We start from the raw sequence: 23,260 nt of genomic DNA on the forward strand, positions 1-23,260 counted from the left end.
ACAGGATGCTTAGCTTCTCCTTGAGGGTAGCAATGATCTTTATGTTTTATTTTCAGTTTGTGATCCAGCCTCAAGCCCATACTCTACACATTAAGGCTGAATGATTGTGATTGTGTGTGATCATTGTTAAAAGTTCACTAAGATGACTCAGGAGGGGTATGCTCTATATGTATCTACCTTATCTCTTTCATCTCTATTTAAACACTTCATCCCCCCCCAAAATAAGTCAGGAGAAAAGGCCTAAAGAATTTTCAAAGGGAATGTCCTAAATTTGGATGCAGAATATAAGTGCAGTGATGCTATCAAAATGTGCTCCATAGAGCATCATCATCATTTTCATCATCACCTGGGATCTTGCTAGAAATGCAGAGTCCCAGGCCCCATCAAGACCTAATCCATCAGAATTTCTGGGGGTGTGGTCCAGGAATCTGTGTTTTAATGACACTTTAATTCATATGCACACCTAAGTTTGAAAGCCACTGTGCTAGAAATATACCAACCCTGCTTGTGATCAGTTTGGCTTTAAACCGTAAGAAAACAGAGAAAAATAAGGTCAAGAAGTTCCCTCCTTCCATTTTACGGCATTGCACAGTCAGGAAGTGCCCAAAGCTGGGAAACTTGTTGGACATCAATTTATATCTCCTGCACTTCCAAGAAGTATTGGTTAGACATTTATTTTAATTAATTATTATTACTCCCCGACTGAGAAGTAGAAACTGACTCTTTTACTTCTTCCTTCTCTTCCTCCTTTTTCCTATCTCTTTTATTTCCTTATTTCTCCTTCCCTCCCCTTTCCTTTATTTCCATAATAAATTTAATTCCTCTTTTCTTCTCATCTCCTAGAGATGTGCAAGCATTTTACTAGCACTTTCCGTGGCCACAGTAATTAGATTTACTTGAATTAAATTCCAGTTGTGAGACTGACGTAAAAAGGGACAGGTCAAGATAATAAAAATGCTGCCTAATTTAGTATAGATTATAGAAGGGTGGTAGCTTCATGTGGTAATCCCCAGCTAGAATATAGATACGAGAGTATCACTTTTCTTTGGGGATCTGTTAAGACAAGCCTGGATTTTTCAACTTGGAGAAACCATGTTCATTTCCTATTGCTGTAACAAATTACCATAGACTTAGTAGCTTAACACAACACAAACTTATCATCTTGCAGTCTGGAGACAGAAGCCCAAAACAGATTATATGGGGCTAAAATCACAGTGTTGCCAGAGCTCTGTTCCTTCTGGAGGCTCCAGTGGAGAATCTGTTTCCTTGACTTTTCCAGCTTCCAGAGGCTGCCTGCATTCCTTGGCTTATAGCCCTCTCCCCCAATCTTCATAGCCACCAGCACAGCATCTTCAAATCTCTGTCTTCTGCTTCAGTTGACAGATCTCCTTCCCTGTGTCTGACTCTCCTGATTTCCTCCCCCGCTTGTTATAAGGACCCTTGTGATTACATTGGGCCCAAGTGGATAATCCAGGGTGATTTTTTCTATCACATATCCTTAACTTGATCATATCTGCAAGATTGTTTTTGCCATATAATGTAACATATTCCCAGGTTCCAGAGAATCGGACATGGGCATCTTTGGAAGGTCATTATTCTGTCTATTTCAGGTAAGTAGAATATAATAAACCCAAACCAAAACCAAAGAATATAATAGGACCATTAATATTCCCTTCAACCTCACATTTTATTTGGTGACTGGACTGAGATTTTTATTCCTTACAATTGGAGATAAACAGTGAGATACTTTCTGGATACCTTCCTGTGCTATCAGAGGTAACTAAGTTCCATCTTTTCATTATTTCTACTTCAAGAGGTAAGAGTTTGGACATATGATACACATGTGTGTATGTATATACATATATTATATTAATACCTATATTATCTTGTCTATTATTTTTTCTATTTAGTTCAATGAACTACCAGATTTTACTAAGTTTTGTTTTCTGATTACATAAGATTTCCTACAATATTTTGTTAGTGGGCAAAACAAGAGTAATGCAACACAGTGTAAAATACTGACAACATTAATTTCAAAAAGTACTGCCTTACACCTCAACATAAAGAAAACAAAAATCCTCACAACTGGACCAACAAGCAACATCATGAAAATGGAGATAAGATTGAGGTTGTCAAGGATTTCATTTTACTTGAATCCATAGTCAACACCCATGGAAGCAGCAGTCAAGAAATCAAGAGACACATTGCTTTGGAAATCTGCTGTGAAAGATCTCTTTGAAATGTTGAAAAGCAAAGATATGTCAACTCAAAGACTAAGGTGCATCTGACCCAAGCCATGGTATTTTCAATCGCATCATATGCACACGAAAGCTGGACAATGAATAAGGAAGAACGAAGAAGAATTGATGCCTTTGAATTGTGGTGGTGGTGAAGAATATTGAACATATCATGGACTGCCAAAAGAATGAACAAATCTGTCTTGGAAGAAGTACAGCCAGAATGCTCCTTAGAAGCAAGGATGGAAAGACTGCATCTTACATACTTTGGCCACGTTATCAGGAGGCTCAGTCCCTGGAGAAGGACATCATGCTTCATAAAGTACAGGGTCAGTGAAAAAGAAGAAGACCCTCAATGAGATGAATTGGCACAATGGCTCCAACAGTGGGCTCAAGCATAACAATGATTGTGAGCACTGTGCAGGGCTGGGCAGTGTTTCATTCTGCAGTACATAGGGTGGCTATGACTCAGAACTGACTCTTCAGTACCTAACAACAACAACAACTGCCTTATATTGAAATTGTGTGCCTTAGTGGTGCAGTGGTTAAAGCAACCAACTGCTAGCAGAAAGGTCAGCAATTTGAAACCACTAGGCTAGCCACTTTGAGGGAGAAAGATGTTGCAGTTTGCTTCCGTAAAGATTATAGCCTTGGAAACCCTAAGGGGTCACCATGAATCAGAATCAACTCAATGGAAGTGGGTTTTTTTTTTTTTTTTTTGGTTTATATTGAAATTATATGTCCATATCTTAAAATATTATGAACTGTGTATCTCTTAATCCCAAAGGTTGTTATTTTATGGACTATGATTGTAAGTATACAAAACATGCAGGACAGGTGGGCTAAATTATGTGTAGTAGTTGTGGAATAAGCTAAATACAATCAATGAAAAAGAAACATACTCCTTTGAAATATGTCTTTACGAAGTAATATTCTGTTTTTTCCACTTTCATTCCTATTCTCTGCATCATTTTTATTAGTTTCAATTAAAAACCAAGGCTAATAAAATATGATAAGATCTCTGAAAAATGAACAGAAATACTTCTATGTCAACAAATATAAGCTCTAACAAAGGGATGATATTTATTGCTTAGACACATGACTCATTCATCTCAACAGCATTTCATTTCAAGATTCACAATGAAATAAAGCAGTCGCATACAATCAACCCAAACCCCTTGCTATTGTTAAAATGCTCACTTCCCTTTTCCTTCTTTTTTAATCATCCCAGATGTCATAAAATAAATGTAGTGAAACATTCAAGCAGCAAGCTCCCTAATTGTTTCCATCTTGATTATAAAAACACATTAAAAGGTAAATCCTCACGGTGAAATAAATGAAAAAAATAATTAACATTCAAAGTACTTCTTATACCACCTGCTCTTTACATACCGAGGCTGAAATAAGGGCACCTGATGTATAAAGAGTAATGAAAAGAAATTGGGTTTCTTTCTGAAGCAGAGAAAAAAGTAACACTTAAAACTGAAATCCAAATCAGAATGGATACACCTTCCATGCAATCAGGAAGGTTTGGAAGTTCCTCCATCTGATAAGTCAGACGAAGTGGTTAAATGAAACTCAAATGCAGTAAATATTTCCTCCAATATTTGTGACATAATGGTTATTAATAAAACAAACACCTTTTATTTAAATGTCTGTTGAAGTTCTGTATGTTTCAAAGCAGGTTCCTCTACCAATATCTTAGTTTAGGGTTGTACTATTAAAAGCGGGTTGGAGTGTGAAAGCCCGGATGTCAGTTTCTATGTGATGCTACATTGCTGGTACAGGTTTTGCTTTCCAAGTAGAGGGGAAAGGGCTCTGATAGCGAGGTGAGAATCCCATCAATAATGAAAAACACTAAGGTTTGTCTAGTGGTCCTGTGTAGGCAAAATAAATCCCTAGTGAACTTGACTGGTAGGAGCAGAAGAGGAAGCAAGGAAATCACTATGTACTCACTGAGGATAAAACAATGGCCAGACGAGTTGCAAGAAAGGATGTTTCCCACGTAGACTATGAAAGACAGTGATAAAAATCCAGCCAGGTTCTCAGCAGATTTTACATGTAAACCTAATCTGAGCTAAAAGTCATTTATTTTTCTTGTTGAAACACTCTGTCCAATTATTAGTAAGCCCTGATATAAAACATTATTAATTTGGCTGATCTTTTTTTACGGTCTAGGGCACCTCTGCATTTTTATCAATAAATAAAAATAAATAACCCTAAGGTTTTGACATTCACAGTGTCCTGATGCACACTGGCCCCCAGGTCATCACTCCTTGTTTCATCAAGAATATGATTCTTCAGAATTAGCTTCTGAGCAAATTGATAACATTTGGAGGACTTCATAGTGCATTATTAAGTTCATGCCCTTATTTTATTACCCCAGAAGCTGAGATTCACAGAAGTTAGAGAATTTCTAGGACAAGAAGACATGGCTGTTTCTACATTATGTCACATGGTTGTGCTGGTCAGAGGACAAAACATGAACCTCATGACATGACCATTCATGCTGCTGCTGGCTGGCATTTCCTCTCTGCTTGCATCCATACCTATGTCCATCTTTTTCCTAGAAAGCCACAGATCATGATACACTTTATGTCTCCACCTACATTTTTGTCAACCTTAGGTAAACAAATACAAGATTACTATGCCACGCTACCCACTATCCATCTATCAGTTATTTGTACTGTTTCATGCTGCTACGATGCTGGAAGCTATGCTATTTGTATTTCAAATATCAGCAGGGTGGGCACCCATGGAAGGCAGGTGTCAGTAGAGCTTCCAGACTAAGACAGACTAAGAAGAAAGGCCTGGCAATCTACTTCTTAAAATTAGCCAAGGAAAATCTTCTGAATCAGAAGAAAACATGGACATGCCATCAGAAGGGATCAATTGCTGAGGAGGATATTATGTTTGGTAAAGTAAAGGGCCAGTGAGAGTGAGGGAGACCCTCAGTGAGATGGATTGGCACTATAGCTGCAACAGTGGACTTGAACATGTTGGTGATTGTGAGCATGACGCAGGACAGTGTAACATTTCCTTCTGTTGTACATAAGGGTGCCACGTGTCAGAGTCAACTCAATGGCAGCTATCCATCTTAACTACCTATCTATGCACACTGTATTATGTAATAGAAGAAAAATAATTGGGACCAAATGTCCACATTCTCTGTAACACTTGGAGAAAAACACCAATATATATTCGTAATAAAAAATATGATTATATAATATTATATTGACATGATGTTGATTTGGTTAAGATTTTATATCAAATATTTCTAAATTCAAGTAGAAGTAAAATTCTTAAGAAAAATGTTTTAATGCTGGTTCTGTATTTTATACTAAAAATGAGGTCTCTTTTAGAGGTGATGCCCTATATTATTGTCTTTCCTATTTGGCTATGAAGCTAAATGATGTTATTTCACTAGATTTCATATGGGCTGCAGGTCCTGCTGGGAAAGCATATAACTAGACTCATTTAGGAAGAGGCAACGTGACTATCTGAGAAAAGCTGCCATATGTGAAACCTCGCTTTATGCCTGTTGAAATTTTTGTATTTCAGATCTCCTAGGGACATGTCCATTGTGCTATTGTGTAATTTTATCAGCATGAACTTCTGCTGAATATTTTTCTTTATTTCAAATCCATATTTTGGTAGAGCTAACTTCAAAAGGTAATGTTGCAACATCTGTGCTGATACACCTGGGAGCCACGAAAGACGTGTTCTGAAGGTTATCTACGTTTTCTCATTTTATAAAATGCTACCAAAAAAAAAAAAAATGTTTTCCCAGTGTAGAATTTTTTAAAAAAAGGAACCATTTTAAGATTCTTATGATAAAAAGAATATCTCTACAAATATAATAGAATCCCACTTGTTTCTGTTTATAGATAAAGGTAATTTTTAATGCAAGCTTTCCATTAAGAAACACTATAAATATCAGGAAAACCTGAAGCTATATTCTCAAAATGTTTTCAAATATGTCTCTTTAATAAATATATGAGTCAATCAATCAATAAATACGGCAATGAAAAACATTCTCCTTCTTTCAACGTATTTAACCACTTTTCTTCCGTGGTTTTGCCAATAGCTTGATAGCAATTTTTTTTTTTTGAATAGAACCAGGCTTTGATCAACTTTTCTCAAGCAGAAGATTGGAATCTTGGCAAAGAGAAAGGAGTAAATGGACGGAGAGAAATCCTCCCACCCACTCTTCATTAATTGTTCTATTTTTATAGAATAAAATTTGAAGCAATGTTAAGAGTTTAAAACCCAGAAAAACCAAACCTGTTGCTGTTGAGTCAATTCTGACTCATAGTGACTCTATATAGGACAGAGTAGAATTGCCCTATAGGGTTTCCAGGGAGTGGCTGATGGATGCAAACTGCCGACCTTTGGGTTAGCACCTGAGCTCTTAAGCACTGCACCACCAGGGCTCCCTTAAGAGTTTAGAGCCGGATCAAAACTGCGTGTAGAAGACAATGCACAAATGAAACGTGCAGAACAATTTGTTTTTGAAGAATGGTGTAGAACACGGGAAGTTGTTATGGATTCAAAATAGGAAAGACAGTGAATGGAATTGAGAAGCTCCATATGTAGATTCTCTTCTTAACCTTCTCATCAAATTATCGAATAAGGATAAATACTTAATACTTCTTGAGTCCTTTCTATTGAATGATATCTAATGTGTTGTTGTAAATGCTTCAGCTGTTAATTCACTGAATTTTCACCACAACCCTATGTGAGAGGTACTTTTGTCATCACTGTTTTACAGATGAGGAAATAGGCCCTGGGAGAATAAATGACTTCCCTAGTGTCACACAGCTTGTCAGTGGTGGGTGGCCCTAATAAAAGAACCCCATTGTAACTAGTAATCTACATTGCTTCCCTGTCCTTTGGTTACTTTTTCTACGTGTAACAGGAGAATAGCTTTTAACTTTTACTTTGAAGCCAAGAATAAGATGATAAAAATGAAGCATTTAAAGGTATTTCAATTTTAAAAACCAGAAATATTCAAGGCATTAAGTATCTATGCTAAAGAGGGAAAGGGAAGACATGGTTAATTTAAGTCCACAGGCATTTGCCCTCCTACAGTGAAAAGTCAAATTTTGGCTGAGAAATGCAACCTCAAAGTTGCTGTAAGCAAGTAGCCAATTTGACCTGGTCATCCCACCATTTGTACATGAGAATTGGCATACCTACAAGGAAGAGGGAAAAAGTAGATATTTAATTCTTCAGAATCAGAGGGGTGTTAAATGCTGGGGAAGCCATTGGTAGAAGGGCAACACTCGTCCGTCTATCTATCTATCTATCTATCTATCTATCTATCTATCTATCTATCTATCTATCTATCTATCCATCCATCCATCCATCCATCCATCCATCCATCCATCCATCCATCCATCCATCCATCCATCCATCCATCCATCCATCCATCCATCTATCTATCATCTATCTATCTAATCTATCATCTATCTAATCTATCTATCTAATCTATCTATTTATCTAATCTATCATCTACCTACCTACCTACCCACCTACCTATCTATCTCTATCTATCATTTATCTATCTATCATCTACCTACCTACCTATCTATCTATTTGCTGAATGCAAGCTTTCCCTTTATAAATCTACCTACCTACCTATCTATCTATTTGCTGAATGCAAGCTTTCCCTTTATAGGCCTAGTTAAACAGTAGTTTGATGTTCTCTTACTATTTGCATTTCTTGAGGCATAATACACAAGGTAAATAATTTCTATCACAAATAAGTTAAGCAAACGAGCCTGGCATTGTACATTTGAAGTACTACTGAAGGGATCAATACCATCAACCTGTATGTGAAGTAAGAGTTGTATCAATTCTATTATCACTGTCAGACAAAAACTACTCCGAATATTCCACTTGCCAGGAACATGGTGTTGAGCCTGAACTAGGATTTGCAGCAGAGGAAAGGTTTTTAGAGGCAGAGCCATGGAAGAATATTGTGCTATGAACGCAGTGGGGGAAAAGGTAGCAAAATCACTAACAGGGCTTAGCAAGGAAGCTTTGCCAAAGCTCCTACTAAGAAGAGTTCATAATTTGGAAGCTATAGTTACTATTGACCTGATTTTACAATTGAGATCATGTCTATCTTTTAAGTTGGAACCAATATTGATCACTGTGTTTTATAAGCAAGGCTTGTCCAGTTATTACTCTGCAATTGCTTTGCAAATACGGTTTTATTTAAGAGTAGCATGATTTACGGTATAGGGTAACAGACAAATTACTGCATGAGCTTCTTTGAAGAGATTGCTTTATATTTGGAAATTGAATTCTTCATGTTCTTCAATAAATACTAAATTTTTCTGATAATACTTTTTAAAAAAGATTTTAAAAAACATTTCTATCTTCACTTCAATGTATTGACTTCGTGCCCTAAATGCTTTGCTTTTTTAAAATTATTTACTGTGTTCATTCCTCCTACATCTTCAGAAATCATTATAATGCTCACTTATTTTTTTAATACTATTTATATTACATTTTCTCAATATTAGAGGACAAAGTTTGCAATTTATACAGTTCATATAATGTGCATATTTTATACAAATTCCTTCTTGAATTAATACCATTAAGGAAGACAGAATTAAATCAATGCAAAAAGCTTAAACTATTTGTTTTAAATCCATTTCAAAATTTCTATGAATTTTTTTCCATAATTTCCATAGGCTTGTCTCAATACCATAATTTTGGAAACTAAATTGAGCCTAACCGAATAATAAAAACGTCTTCATAGGATTCGGAAGGGGGGAGGAAGAACGTGGTACCAGCATCTTCTTTTGCCCCTTCTAGATTTTATTCTACTTTCAAAAATAGGGTCGAGATTAAATAAATTTTCATTTTCTCCCTGTACAAACTACAGCTGAATGAGGATAATGCTGGTGGTGGAATTTTAGTCAGGAATCCAAAGAAACTCTATTCTTGAAGCTTTAAGAGCAGTCCTACCTTTTTCACCTTGGTCAGCGGTTACTGGGGTCACTTCTGGTTGCTCAGCAATGCTGGCATCCTCTTGGACTGATGAAATCTCTAAGCAGAAGGGGAGAAAATGATGTTCAGGTAAATTGAAATTATTTAGAAAACACAGGGACTACAGCATAGGAAGTTAAAGCTCTCTTTTTTACAAGTTTGAACAGGCAAACAGAGCAAACACTATTGCCATTCTTCAGTATTCGTAGCCTAAACCACACACGCACACTCCTCTTACACACAAGGACATATAGAAGTCATGGTTCCAAGTTTCATCTCATTCTTTGATAGCAATATATTCTGGTTTCAGTACCTTCTGTTTCCATATATGAAGTCTGGGACTCTGTCTCAATTTTTATTTCATTCTTTGTTGAATCATTCTCTTGTCCTGGTAAGAAGAGTGATTGGAAAATAAATATGATATGTATGACCATAGCTTTATGCCTGGTTTGAAAAAGCAAAATCTTCAGAAACCACATTTTAATTATGCATGGAGAGGCAGAGAGCAAGTTTGAACCAAAGTAGAGGGTGAAGATAACATTTTCAAATCATTGAACTCATATCAATTATTTTATGAGAAATATTTAGATAATTTAGGCAGAAACCTCTTCTTTGAATTGATTGGTGTAACTATTTATTTAGCTTATTAGTGCACTGGACATATATGAACACAAGTTCTGAAAATTTACATAATTTCTAGGCTGTAAGAGTTAGAGTTAACTCACATTGAATTTTTGTTTACGATTCAGACATTTCCTGTACTGAGGATTCCTAGATAAAAAGATATAGTTTGTACAGTATAGAATTGCTGTTTCCAGAAACACTACTCGCACTTTCGTTCTATCAATAGAGGAAAAAAAAAAAAAAGGAGTAATGTGAGTACACAGGCATTGGTTGGCAAACAGCTTAATCATTCTCTTAAGACACCTGCTAAATATAGCAAAGGTCAGGAGAGAATTTAGCCAACTCTTGATTACTCGGAGGCTGATTATCTAGTAACGGTCCCCCCGCCCCAGCCCCCCACACACCGTTGGCTTCTTCCCCTCTTCTCCCCTGCAGAGTTTAGAATATTTAAGTGCTCATTAAGAGAGGAAATTAAAATCTGTCCATTTTGCCTCTTGTTAATGAAAGATTTTCTGCTGAGGCTGTGGTAAAAAAAAATAAATAGATAACCACTCCAGAGCTTGGGTTGTTTATAGGCACAAAGGAGATGCAGAGCAGCTTGGGCTCTTTGCCTGGGTAAATCCCTGTGGTATATCCCATTATTGTCCCAACTTTCCTCTACTCCTCCCTAAACCAAAAAGAAAAAAATGCAACTTGTGGCCATCTCATATGTTATAGTGTAGAACCGCTCCACAGGATTTTCTTGGCCGTAATCTTAATGGAAGTAGATCACCAGGGTTTTTCTTCTGCAGTACCACGGGATGGGTTCAAACTGCCAATCTTTACGTTACTAGTTGAGAGCAAACCATTTGAGCTCCCTATAAAAGCATTATATTTCCCTGCCTGTGGCCATATGGCCTGCAGTGTCCCCTGTGGGATGAGTGTGTATTCTCAGCCCATTGATACCAAGTTTGTTCATGTGACTTTAGTTCACAAAATGGGACGGGGATAGGCATAATGTGTACTGCATTTGAGCAGAAGCTTCATGATTGTTATGTATGCCTTTTGTGATGTTCTCAAATCATCTATGTATGTCACTACTATGTATGCTTTTATAATGCTTTTTACACTGTTATGATGCTTTTTATAATGATTTTAAGCACCTACGTATAAGTCATTTATATGTGAAGTTAGAAATAGAGAATTTCTGAACTCAGAAACATGTATATTTCTATGACTCTAGCCATTAACTATGTCATTAGAAGTTATAACTGTAAGTCATTACAAAGTTGTTCTAACCTTGAAAATAGATAATTGAAGTATATGAAGTATGTAGTAAACAAGGGCATAAATATGTCATATAATAACTCCCTTAATTTCTAATAAATAAAATCTCTATAAATTGGCCTTGGAACATAAATATATCATACTATTCTGTTAATTGGCAATAAAACATACTAATAATTCAAATTGATCTCGAGACACAAATGCGTCATATACTAATTTCCTTAATTGGCAATAAAACATACTAATCTTCATCATACATGACAGTACCTAACCTTTAACTTGTGAAGTAAAAATAAAGAAATTATATATAAACCCTCAATTTATGTTCACTTGCTGGAGAAGACAGCAGTAAAAATTTGCTGATTTCCTGCTCTCTCTGAAGACTGAGAGCTGCTGAGATACTGCCCACCACAACCAACCCTGGACCCCAGCTACAGGGGACCTCCTCTGAGTTTGAGGGGTGGTCAAGTTTTTCTACCTGAGATCACTCATTAAAGGTAAAAGCCTGAAGTCTTAAGGTTTGGACTCTTACCAATAAACTAACATTGTATTTGTTAATTCTGATTCTCCTGTGTTAATTGAATGTCTTGAAGTCTTTTTTGTGTGCTTTTGCATGACTACCTTGCAATAAACTAAAGGAGTTTATGCGTTGACAAACCTGAGCATTTCTTTATTTATTCTTAAAATCTGCCAGGACAAAGATCCATTGCATTCCATGTCTTCCTCCTAATAGTGTGTCCCTGCAGCCTACAGCAGAGCGAAGCAGAGCCAGGCAAAGCCACAACAAACCTTTGTTATTGTAAATTAATAAGACTTTCAGGGTTATTTATTACTGAATCAAAGCTGACTTATACAACCGTTTATCTTCATAATAGCTTCCTCTTTAACATAACTGTTCTTTACCTGCCCACTATACTACCTCACTTTGGTTCATTACCTGCTAGTGTGACACAGACTGAAAAAAAATTTTGTGTCACATCCAATTCCTTGTGAGCTCAGTTCCAATCAAAAGGATCTGATAAAATAATTACAATGAGACATTTATTTATCTTGAGGTTGAAGCTAGAAATCTCAAGCTGGCTTTGATGACTTTCCCTCTTACTCCCTGAATTCAATCAAATATCAAGCCTTGATGATTCTGCAAATGGTTTTCCTTTCCCTCTTTCCATTTTTCTCCTGGATCACTACATCATCATTTTTTATCCTGTAATCTATCTTGTGAATCGCTAGCCAATATATCTTTTAAAACATAGATCTAATCAAGACTTTTCTTCTGCTGATAAACCCCATTCCTTCCCCCATTCCTTGCCATTGCCTAGAATTGTACTATTCAAAGTAGTGTCCAAGGACAAGTCATATTGAAGCTATCAGGGGTTTTTTTTGTTTTTTTTTTTAAATGCAGAATCTCTGGCCCCTTTGAAGAGCTACAGAAATCAGAGACTGAATTTTAACAAAATCCTCAGGTGATTTGTATATATTTTAAAGATTGAGAAGCACTGATGTAGAGGATATGAGTGTATTTGCAAATGATTGACCCTACACAGAATGTTAGGCTTTGCTATATGCTTCACATGTATTATCTCTCATCATCACATCAGTCCCAGAAATAAGTATGGGACTCATTCTGTTTTCAAAATTCATAAGGAGGTTGATCTGGCCATGAATCTCTTTTTTATTGTTGCCTGTAGAGAACTTTATTTTGTCTTTTAGTTTTTTAAATTGAGATATAACTTGGATATAGTAAAACACACAAATCATAACTGTACAGCTTGATGACTTTTTATACATGTAAACACACATCCCCCTGTATCTTTTCATCATACTTATTCAATCTGTAAGAAGCTGGACTATATGAAGAAGAATGCGGCATCAGGATTGGAGGTGGACTCATTAACAACCAGTGCTATGCCGATGACACAGCCTTGATTGCTCAAAGTGAAGACCTGAAGCACTTACAGTTAAGATCAATGACTACAGCCTTCAGTGTGGATTACATCTCAACATAAAGAAAACAAAAATTCTCAAAACCGGACCAATAAGCAACATCACGATAAACAAGGAAAATATTGAAGTTATCTAGGATTTCATTTTACTTGGACCCCCAATCAACACCCATGGAAGCAGCAGTCATGAAATCAAAAGACTCATTGCATTGGGCAAATCTGCTGCAAAAGACCTCTTTAAAGTGTTAAAAAGCAAAGATACCACTTTAAGGACAAAGGTGTGCCTGACCAAAGCCATGGTATTTTCGATCTCCTCATATGCAAGTGAAAATGCACAATGAATAAGGAAGAGAAAAGAAGAATTGGTGCTTTTGAATTATGTTGTTGGTGAAGAACAATGAAAATACCATGGACTGCCAAAAGAAGGAACGAATCTGCCTTAGAAGAAATACAGTCATAATTCTCCTTAGAAGCAAGGATGGCAACAGTTGATGAATACCAAAAAGAGTTGGTTGACATTTAACCATTTCAATAAGTAGCATATGATCAAGAACCAGTAGCACTGAAGGAAGAGGTACAAGCTGCACTGAAAGCATTGGCAAAATCAAGTCTCCATGGATTGATGGAATACCAGTTGAAATGTTTCAGCAAATGGATGCAGCGTTGGAAGTGCTCACTCAAGTACGCCAACTGACTGGAAGAGATGCATATTTGTACACATTCCAAAGAAAGGTGATTCAATTGAAAGCAGAAATTATTGAATAATATCATTAATATCCCACACAAGCAAAATTTTGCTGAAAATCGTTTAAAAGGAGTTGCAGCAGTACATTGACAGGGAACTGCCAGAAATTCAAGCTGGATTCAGAAGAGGACATGGATCAAGACATATCATTGCTGATGTCAGATGGATCCTGGCTAAAAGGAGAGAATACCAGAAAGATGTTTATCTGTGTTTTATTGACTATGCAAAGGCGTTCCACTGTGTGGTTGATAATAAATTATGAATAACATTGGGAAGAACAGAAACTCCAGAACACTTAATTGTGATCACAAGGAACCTGTACTTAGACCAAGAGGCAGTTGTTCAAAGAGAACGTGGGTATACTGAGTGGTTGAAAATCAGGAAAGTTGTGTGTCAGGATTGTATCCTTTCACCACACTTATTCAACCTGTATGCTGAGAAAATAACCTGAGAAGCTGGACTATATGAAGAAGAACAGGGTATCAGGATTGGAGGAAGACTCATTAACAATCTGCGCTATGCAGATGACACAGCCTTCTTGCTGAAAGTGAGGAGGACTTGAAGCACTTAGTGATGAAGATCAAAGACCACAGCCTTCAGTATGGATTACACCTCAACATAAAGAATACAAAAATCCTCACAACTGGACCAATAAGCAACATCATGATAAATGGAGAAAAGATTGAAGTTGTTAAGGATTGTCTTTTACTTGGATCCCCAATCAACACCCATAGAAGCAGCAGTCAAGAAATCAAAAAACGCGTTGCATTGGGCAAATCTGCTGCAAAAGATCTCTTTAAAGTGTTAAAAAGCACAGATGTCACTTTAAGGACTACGGCATGCCTGACCCAAGCCATGGTATTTTCAATTGTCTCATATGCATGTGAAAGCTGGACAATAAATAAGGAAGACCAAGGAAGAATCGATGCCTCTAAATTATGGTGTTGACGAAGAATATTGAATATACGATGGACTGCCAGAAGAATGAACAAATCTGTCTTGGAAAAAGTACAGACAAAATATTCCTTAGAAGGGAGGATGGCAAGAGTTTGTCTCACGTATTTTGGACATGCTATCAGGAAGGCTCAGTATCTGAAGAAGGACATCATGCTTGGTAAAGTAGAGGTCAGCAAAAAACAGGAAGACCCTTGACAGGGTGGATTGACACAGGGGCTGCAACAATGGACTCAAAAATAGCAATGATTGTGAGGATGGCGCAGGACTAGGCAGTGTTTCCTTCCATTGTACATATAGTCACTATGAGTCATCTACTCATAGATGGCACCTGACAATGACAACAATCGCCCTGTGCAATCATCATCAAGATAAAGAACATTTCTAGCACGAGTTGCTCCCTCTAGTTGATACCTTCCACGCAGGTAAAAGGTAAGAGTTTTGACTGTTTTTGAAATTCATATAAATAGAATCATACAGTGTATGCTCTTTTGTGTATGACCCTATTTTAAGTAACATATTGTCTGCAAGATTAATTACAATTATTTCATGCGTCAGTTGTTCATTCTTTTTCATTCTATCTCCCTGTTGGAATACAGTATGGACATTGAATTGCTTTCCATTTTGGTTTATTATGAATAATACTGTTAAACATTCTTGTATATGTCTTTTGGTGGACATATGTATTCATATCACTTTGGTATAAACCCAGGAGCGATACTTCTAAGTAATACATACGTTTATGTATGTACGAACACATATGTTTAGCTTTACTAGATTCCGCCCACCAGTGTTCTAGAGGGTTTGTTCCATTTTGTACTCTCACCAGAGATGCATGAGAATTCCATTTGCCTCCTTTATTCCCTAGACTATGCAATGCTACTACTAGTCACAAAGTTCTTTAGTATAGTATAGGATGGTATAGAAATCCTCTAATGACAGACATGTCAGGGGCTGGGAGTAGATCTTAAAGAAGATAGATGCAAAAAGTGATGAATAAGAAAATGAACAGATGCATTTCTTGGTCTGGAGGTTAGGGACATCCCAGTTAACTGACCTAATAACATGTTTAGTGCCTCTGTTCCACCTCCTACTTTGGTGCATTGTGTCTGGGTCTTAAAAACTTGCAAGCAGCCATCTAAGACACAACAACTGGTCTCTATTCTCCTGGAACAACAAAGGGAGAAGGAATATCAGGAATAGGAAGAGGATACAGAATGGCCTCCATGAGCAACTGCCTCCTTTGCCATGAGACTAGAAGGACCGGATGGTGCCCGGCTACCATTACTGAACATTTCGATCAGAGATTCCATAGAAGCATCCTGATCAAAAGGGAGAAAATGCAGAAGAGAATATCAAATTCTCATAGACTCTAGACTTTCTGGAGCCATGGAGTTTGGATGAATTCCTGAAACTATTATCCTGAGATAATCTTTAAACTTTAAACCAAAAATATCCCCTGAGGTCTTCTTAAAACCAATTGTTTAGCCTAACTAGGAAAAAAGTCTACCTTGAGCATTATGCTCTTTTAAAGGGTAGTGAGTTTATGTTAATAGGGGAAGAACAACTCAGAAAAAGAGGGTGACGATGGTTTCATAACTCAAAGAATGTAATCAATGTCAGGAAACGGTACATGTAGAAACTGTTGAATTGCTGTATATTTAAAAAAAAAATTTTTTTTTTATTCTCGATAGCAACAACAAAAAATAAAATTATATATATATAAAAGAAAACAAATTGATGGATTGAAAGGAAGTTGACTGAGACAATAAAAAAAAATTGACAGTATTAACATCTGCAATGGTTGTCATGAAAAAATAAACACTATACATAAAAAAAAATCATATTTTAGAGATAAAACTCTTAAGTTCAATAATAATAAACAGTCCGTGAGAAAAATGAAACGTGAAAAGATGACAGATGCAGAGGACAGGAAATAGCAATAGTATTTCTAATCTAAGGATTATAGGTATATTAGGCAGCAGCATTTTATCTGTGATAAAACCAAAAAAAAAACAAAACAGTGCGTTGAGTCGATTCCGACTAATAGCAACCCTGTAGGACAGAGCAGAACAGCCCCTTACGGTTTCCAAGGAGGACCTGGCAGATTCGATGGTACCCATTAAATAAGATATTATGAGGTTTAAAAAGATTGTAGACAGTAGAATATAATTTTATTTTTTTGTTACTAAACACTTATCACTCATTCTCTTACACATATTTTATTAGCAAGGACAAACACCGAAAGCCATATTTCAAATATTAACACTGATTATCTCTCAATAATAGGTGGAATTTTAATTTACAGGATATTTATTTTGCTAACACAAATTTTATATTTATAACAATTCCATATTCTATAATAATTCCAATGAAACAATTTTAAAGATAGGAAAAATTGTTCTTAGAAATATCATAGAAGAAAAGTTTCTGGCTAAATGATACTTGTGTGTATGTTTGTATGTGTGTGTGTTTTAGTGCAAATGTAGCCAAATCCCATCACTTTTTTCTCAGCCTCTGTTCTTATTGTAAGAGGAACCTTGTGGCTTAGTGGTTAAAGCACTCAGCTGCTAGCCAAAAGGTCGGCAGTTCAAACCCACCAGTCACTCCTGTGGGAGAAAGATGTGGCATTCTGTTTCTGTAAAGATTATAGCCTTGGAAACCCTATGGGGCAGGTCTACTCTGTCCTATAGGGTTGCTATGAAGTCAGAATTGACTCAATGGCAACAGGTTTGGTTTTTCTTTAATTCTTTTTGGGCTCTAGAAAACACATGATAAATAGAACTGTGAGCAACTCTTTCTTTTTGAATGCCCTTCTTTTTGGTCTTTTGGCCAAATCAACTACCAGACACTGTATCTCTGTATACTACACTCATCCCCATTTCCTAAACATATTATAGGCAGTCCCTGGGTTATGAACGAGATCCACTCCTGAGTATCTTTAAGAATTTGTAGGTAAGGTTGTAACAGGTGCGTATGGTTCTTATTTAGCCTTACTTTAAAAAACCAAACCCGTTGCTGTCGAGTCAGTTTCACATCACAGCAGCCCTATAGGGCAGGGTAGAACCCACCCCATAGGGTTTCCAAGGAGTGGCTGGTGGATTCAAACTGCTGACCTTTTTGGTTAGCAGCCAAACTGTTAACCACTGCACCACCAGGGCTCCAGCCTTGCTTTAGGGCAACAAAAGGCTTGAAACCTTTTCAATGATTTATAAGGTGCATGTGCAGCAATGCAGGTGATTGTGATGAAGAATTTGTTGTGAGTAGGGGTTGGCTGAATTGTTTCAAAGTGAGGGCAAAGTTACATAACATTAAAGGGCAAGTGTGAATAGTCCGTAAGGCCAGCATCTGCACCCCAGGGACTCTCTGTGCTTTATCTCTTACCTTTGTGCCCCATCACCATATATTTCCGATAGCAGAAATACCCTTTTTCCCCCTTTCCTACCTGGTGAAATCTTATCATCTTTCAAAATTAAGATATCAATTTATTTTTTAAATGTAACATTCCCAGAACCACTAGCCAGGATTGATCATTTTCACCTCTTTGCTTGTTGTGTTCTTTTCCTTATTCATGTATTCATTTTTCTCCTTAAAAAAACAAAAAAAAAGTCATTGCCCTGGAGTCAATTCTCACTCACAGAGACCCTACAGGACAGAGTAGAACTGCCCTGTTGTGTTTTCAAGGAGAGGCTGCTGGATTCCAACTGCTGGCCTTTTGGTTATTGGCCGAGCTCTTAACCACTGTGCCAGGGCTCCTTATTCTCCTTATCACCCTGTAATAAACCAAAAAAACCCCAAACCCACTGCCGTCCAGTCAATTCTGACTCATAGTGACCCTATAGGACAGAGTAGAACTGCCCCATAGTCTCCAAGGAGCACCTGGCAGATTCGAACTGCCACCTTTTGGTTAGAAGCTGTAGCACTTAACCACTATGCCATCAGGGTTTCCATCACCCTGTAATATATCTGTATTTATCTGTCTTACCATGTTACACATGTTGTGAATATAATTTTTATTTTTATTTTTTAAGTTCTCTTCCCAACATTTACTAGTAAGGAGTCTTCAAGAAATGTCTATCTAATTGGTCCTCGGAGCCCTGGTGGCACAGTGGTTAAGAGGTTGGCTGCTAACCAAAAATTCAGCAGTTCAAATCCACCTTGGAGACCCTATGGGGCAGTTCTACTCTGTCCTATACGGGCACTATGAGCCAGAACCGACTCAACGGCAATGGGTTTGTTTTTAAATTGGTCTTCTATAGTAGCATTCATCAAAGTCTGTAAGTGGTTATTAGGGACTGTATCTTACTTTCTATTGTGCCCCTTAGCAGCAAGCCAAGTGCCTAACGTCACCAAGCACTCCATGTACTATATTTGTTGCAGAGGACTCTGAAGTGGGAGTAAGGAGACTGGATGTTAGCAAAGTCACAACCTCTTTGGGCTTAAAATTCATCTATTCAAACAAACAAACAAAAAGATGGCTGAGCTAGATAATCTCCAAGGTTCCTTCTAAGGAATCATATAAGGCTATGTCTCCTTAGGGTGAAGTGTCAGTCACCATCAACAAACTACTGGGTGGATGATCTTGACAGGGTACCTTCATTGACCGGTTGACCAGTTGCTGTCTTGTCAATTCTGACTCATGGTGACCCCATGTGTGTTAGAGTAGAATTGTGCCCCACTGAGTTTTCAATGGCTGATTTTTTGGAAATAGATCACCAGGTCTCTCTTCTGAAGTACCTCTGGGTAAAACCTCCAACCTTTCAGTTAGCAGCTGAGCACCTTAACTGTTTGTACTACCCATGGGCTTCCTGTTTATTGAGAAGCCTCGTTATCTATCACTTTGGATAAGGGGAACTGACCTTTACACCTACCCCCAGGTCATTGCTGGGACCTTTAACTCCTTGCTTGTGATCTGGCTTTGTCTGTACAACACAGGGAAAGAGGAGTGTATTCAGAGAGTAGAAGCAGCCAGTCTGTATTCCTATTTGTCTGCTAGTCTCAGTATCCCACTTGATAAGTTTTCAGAAGCATTCAATCATGAGTGCGAAGGTCAGAATTCAATAGGGCCTCCTGGGGCATTGCTAATAAGGTGAGGCTGCCTGGCAGCCCCAGGCTGTCGATGAACACCAGGGATTTCCAGTGACTAGTAAGGTTGGAATCGACAAGATGGCTACTGGTTTGGGTTTTTTTGGCTTTAGTGAGGACTCAAGGAGCCCTGATGGAGTCTTGGTTAAGCACTCAGTTGCTAACAGAAAGGTATCGGCTCAAGAGCAACGAATTGGGTTTGGTTTTGGTTTGGAGTAAGGCCTGATGGTTCACTGTGAGGATCAGGGGCTGTTTCAAAGCTTTTTTGTTTTGACTGTTTCTCATCCTTATCCTCTTCACTTGTCTCAACTTCAGATCTATTTTACCTGTGCGCTTTACATTTCCTGGCAATCTGTTCTTGAAATTGAAATACATGTATTTTCTTCTTTCCATTTTTTCTGAAATAAAGCTAGTAAACAATGGGGGAAGAAATGAGCTGCAGAGCTTTGAAATCCATGAATGATCACGTTTGTTCTTTCTTGAGCTAAACCAGGATTTGGCATATTATACAAAGATGAGGTGTAGGTGAGCTCCGGCCTGCACCCAGGCCTACTGCATGTAAATCATGGCTCTGGGGACCCCAGCCCCTAGGCCTTTCTCTTCAGTGCGCTCAGGCATTCCACATCCTTCTTGCTTTCTTGGCCCCTTGGGGGCAGGCTTTATGTGTGCCTCTCCACATTCAGTGTAGCTGAAGTCCCCCACTGTCCTTTGCCCTAATCCCTCCTGGCAGAGGAAACAAAAGAACACAAAGGATCCCACAGTTGATATATATTTTTTTCATACAATGAATTCAATCATCCATACTCATGGGAGGGGACCATTAGGGCAGATAATCCACAAATCTATTCACGTTTCTTTAGAAATAGATCACATGATTGTTTCTTAGAGTCCTGGTAATTAAGTTTGGCTCAAGCTAATGCTTTAATAATTTGCATAAAAATGGGTCTGGAATTAAACATTTTCTAGGGGATAAACCTAAACTCACTTGTGAATGAGCTGTTTTTGAACATAGTAGCAACAGCATAGCTATGTTGTTTGCAGATTATTAGATGCTCCTATTCTCCTAAGGAACAAATAATTTGTTTCTTCGATGCTTATCTTAAAATAATAATGGAAATTGTGTGCGTTCATTAAGCTTTAAACTTGATTCCTGCTGATATTCAATTTTTTACTTTCGCCATGCTGAAAAATACCCAGGATTCAGAGCAAAAGTGAAATCCGTTGTTGTGTGCTGTCTAGTAGATTCTGACTATAGTGACCCTATGACAGAGTAGAACTGCTCCTTAGGGTTTCCAAGGCAGTAATCTTTATGGAAGCAGACTGCTACATCTTTCTCCCTTGGAGCAGCTGCTGGGTTCATACTGTCAACCTTTCGGTTAGGAGCCACGTGCTTAACCACTGTGCCACCAGGACTCCTTAAGGTAAACTTAGACTAGCATAATTTGATTATCTTCTAGAAATCTTGTTTCTTTTCCTAGTGCCAATTAAAACTGACCTTGTTAATGTAAATTAATTTAAGCTTTTTTTTTTTCCTGTAGTTACAAAAGAAATGTAATTTCCTTACAGACACATCAAAAAATACTTGCAAGTATTGAGAATTATGGGTTACTTTACAACTAAGGAATAGCACTGTTATTGTTGTGAATTGCCATCTTCTCTTGTGTATATGTAGGTGTACACACACACATATATATACACACATGTCCGCGCATATATTCATGTATATCTTTTTTATTTCGTATTTTTATAAGCACTTCCCATGGCCATTACTATTTCTTCAGAAATCTTATTTTTTTAAATGTATAATATTCCAGGTTATGAATAAATTTTTGGAGGTTTCTGTTTTTTATTTTTTTGCCATTAAACACAATATCATCATAAACATTTTTGTGAATAAATATCGTCATACTTTTGGGGGATGCTACTTTAAGATAAGTTCCTGAAAGAATAATTCTTGGATCAAAGTTGACAAATATTTTACTTTAATTGGAGGCTGCTAAAATTGTTGACGAGGGGGCAGTGCCCTTTAGTTACCCACCAATGGTGTGTGAGCATGCTGGAGTACTCTACTCCCACGAATCCTGTGTATTTTCAATTCTAACACTTACCTGATATTCAAAATAGATGGCGCTACAATCATGTTTTATTTGAATTTCTTTACCTGAGAGGGAGATAAGGCATCTTTTCATATTTATGATAACTATTATTATTTGTATTTCTTCTCCTGTATAAATCTTCTCCTGTATAAATCTTCTCCTGTATAATTACCATGTTGAGTCCTTTGACCATTTTCCTTTTGGTTGTTTGTTTTTTAATTTCTCATTGATTTCTCTTGTTTAATAAGAAAGTCAGTTCTTTGTCACTTTGTCTGAGAATATTTTTCTTGGTAGTTTTTCTTTACAATTTTGTGGTAACCTTTATTTATGATATCAAAAGTTATATTCAGATTTAGTCATTTCCCTCCTTTATGACGTATATTGACATATGCACACATACATATTACAGATAAATGTGTGTGTATTTATTAACATGGTTCCAGGCAATCATGTATATGTGGATATAAGTATTCACTCATGATTTGAAAAGCTGTCCCTATTTCTAAATTATAAAAAAAAAAACAACAAAAAAAAACTTTGCTTCTTTTAAATTTTTATAGATAAAAAATGACCAACTCTTTCTCACATGAAATTTTTTACTAAAATACTAACTGGATATATTTGAAAGTTTTTCATGTTTTCTTTTGATTTCTCTTCCCCAGGTATACCTTTATGCATCTTTGTGATTTTCAGGCTTTGCTATTACTTGCATTTAATTAGGTTCCAATGGCTTTTTGTAGTTTCGTTGTTATAGTACTTTGACAGTTTCATTGTTATATTCCATCTTCTCTCCTACCGGAATTTATGTTGGTGTAAGAATGAGGGTGGGATTCGGCTTTATTTTTTCAAATGGTCAACTAGTTGCCCTAATGCCATTTATCGAGTCATCTGTCTTTGTAATGTCAGCCTGAATACGTACTGAAATCCCAGCTCTACTTGAATGTATTTCCAAACTCTTTTCCTGTCTCATTGATCAGCCGGTCTATTCCTAAAGCAGGACCACACTTTTAATCACATTTCTCAAACATTCCATGTCATTTTGGTCTATTTGTTCTGTCGTTGACTGATAATACTATCACTGTGAGTTCTCTACTGCATTTCCAATAGGTTTTGTTTATACAGTATCTCGCTGTATCATCTGACACATAAAAACCTATCACTGTTATATTTAATTAGGGATTTAAATTTTTATAGATATAAAATGACCAACTCTTTCTCACTTGAGGTTTTTTGCTGAAATATTAACTGGATATATTCGAAACTAGTTTTTCATGTTTTCTTTTGATTTCTGTTTCCCAGGTATACCTT

At 37.0% G+C, this 23,260-nt stretch overlaps 1 protein-coding gene across 1 annotated transcript in view; it reads right to left on the bottom strand.

The window, feature by feature from the left end:
• Positions 1 to 9,126: 9,126 nt before the first annotated feature.
• LOC100656502 (mono-ADP ribosylhydrolase 2) overlaps positions 9,127 to 23,260 on the bottom strand; it is a 92,170-nt gene continuing 78,036 nt past the window's right edge. The window contains exons 5-6 of the mRNA XM_064276464.1: positions 9,553 to 9,627; positions 9,127 to 9,299 (exon numbers count right to left, since the gene is read on the bottom strand). Of these exons, the coding sequence (XP_064132534.1) occupies positions 9,166 to 9,299; positions 9,553 to 9,627 (209 nt within the window). The 3' untranslated portion in view covers positions 9,127 to 9,165. The remainder of the gene's footprint in view (positions 9,300 to 9,552; positions 9,628 to 23,260) is intronic.

This window comes from Loxodonta africana, chromosome 24 (assembly GCF_030014295.1).
Source record: "Loxodonta africana isolate mLoxAfr1 chromosome 24, mLoxAfr1.hap2, whole genome shotgun sequence".
Taxonomy (NCBI): Eukaryota; Metazoa; Chordata; class Mammalia; order Proboscidea; family Elephantidae; genus Loxodonta; species Loxodonta africana.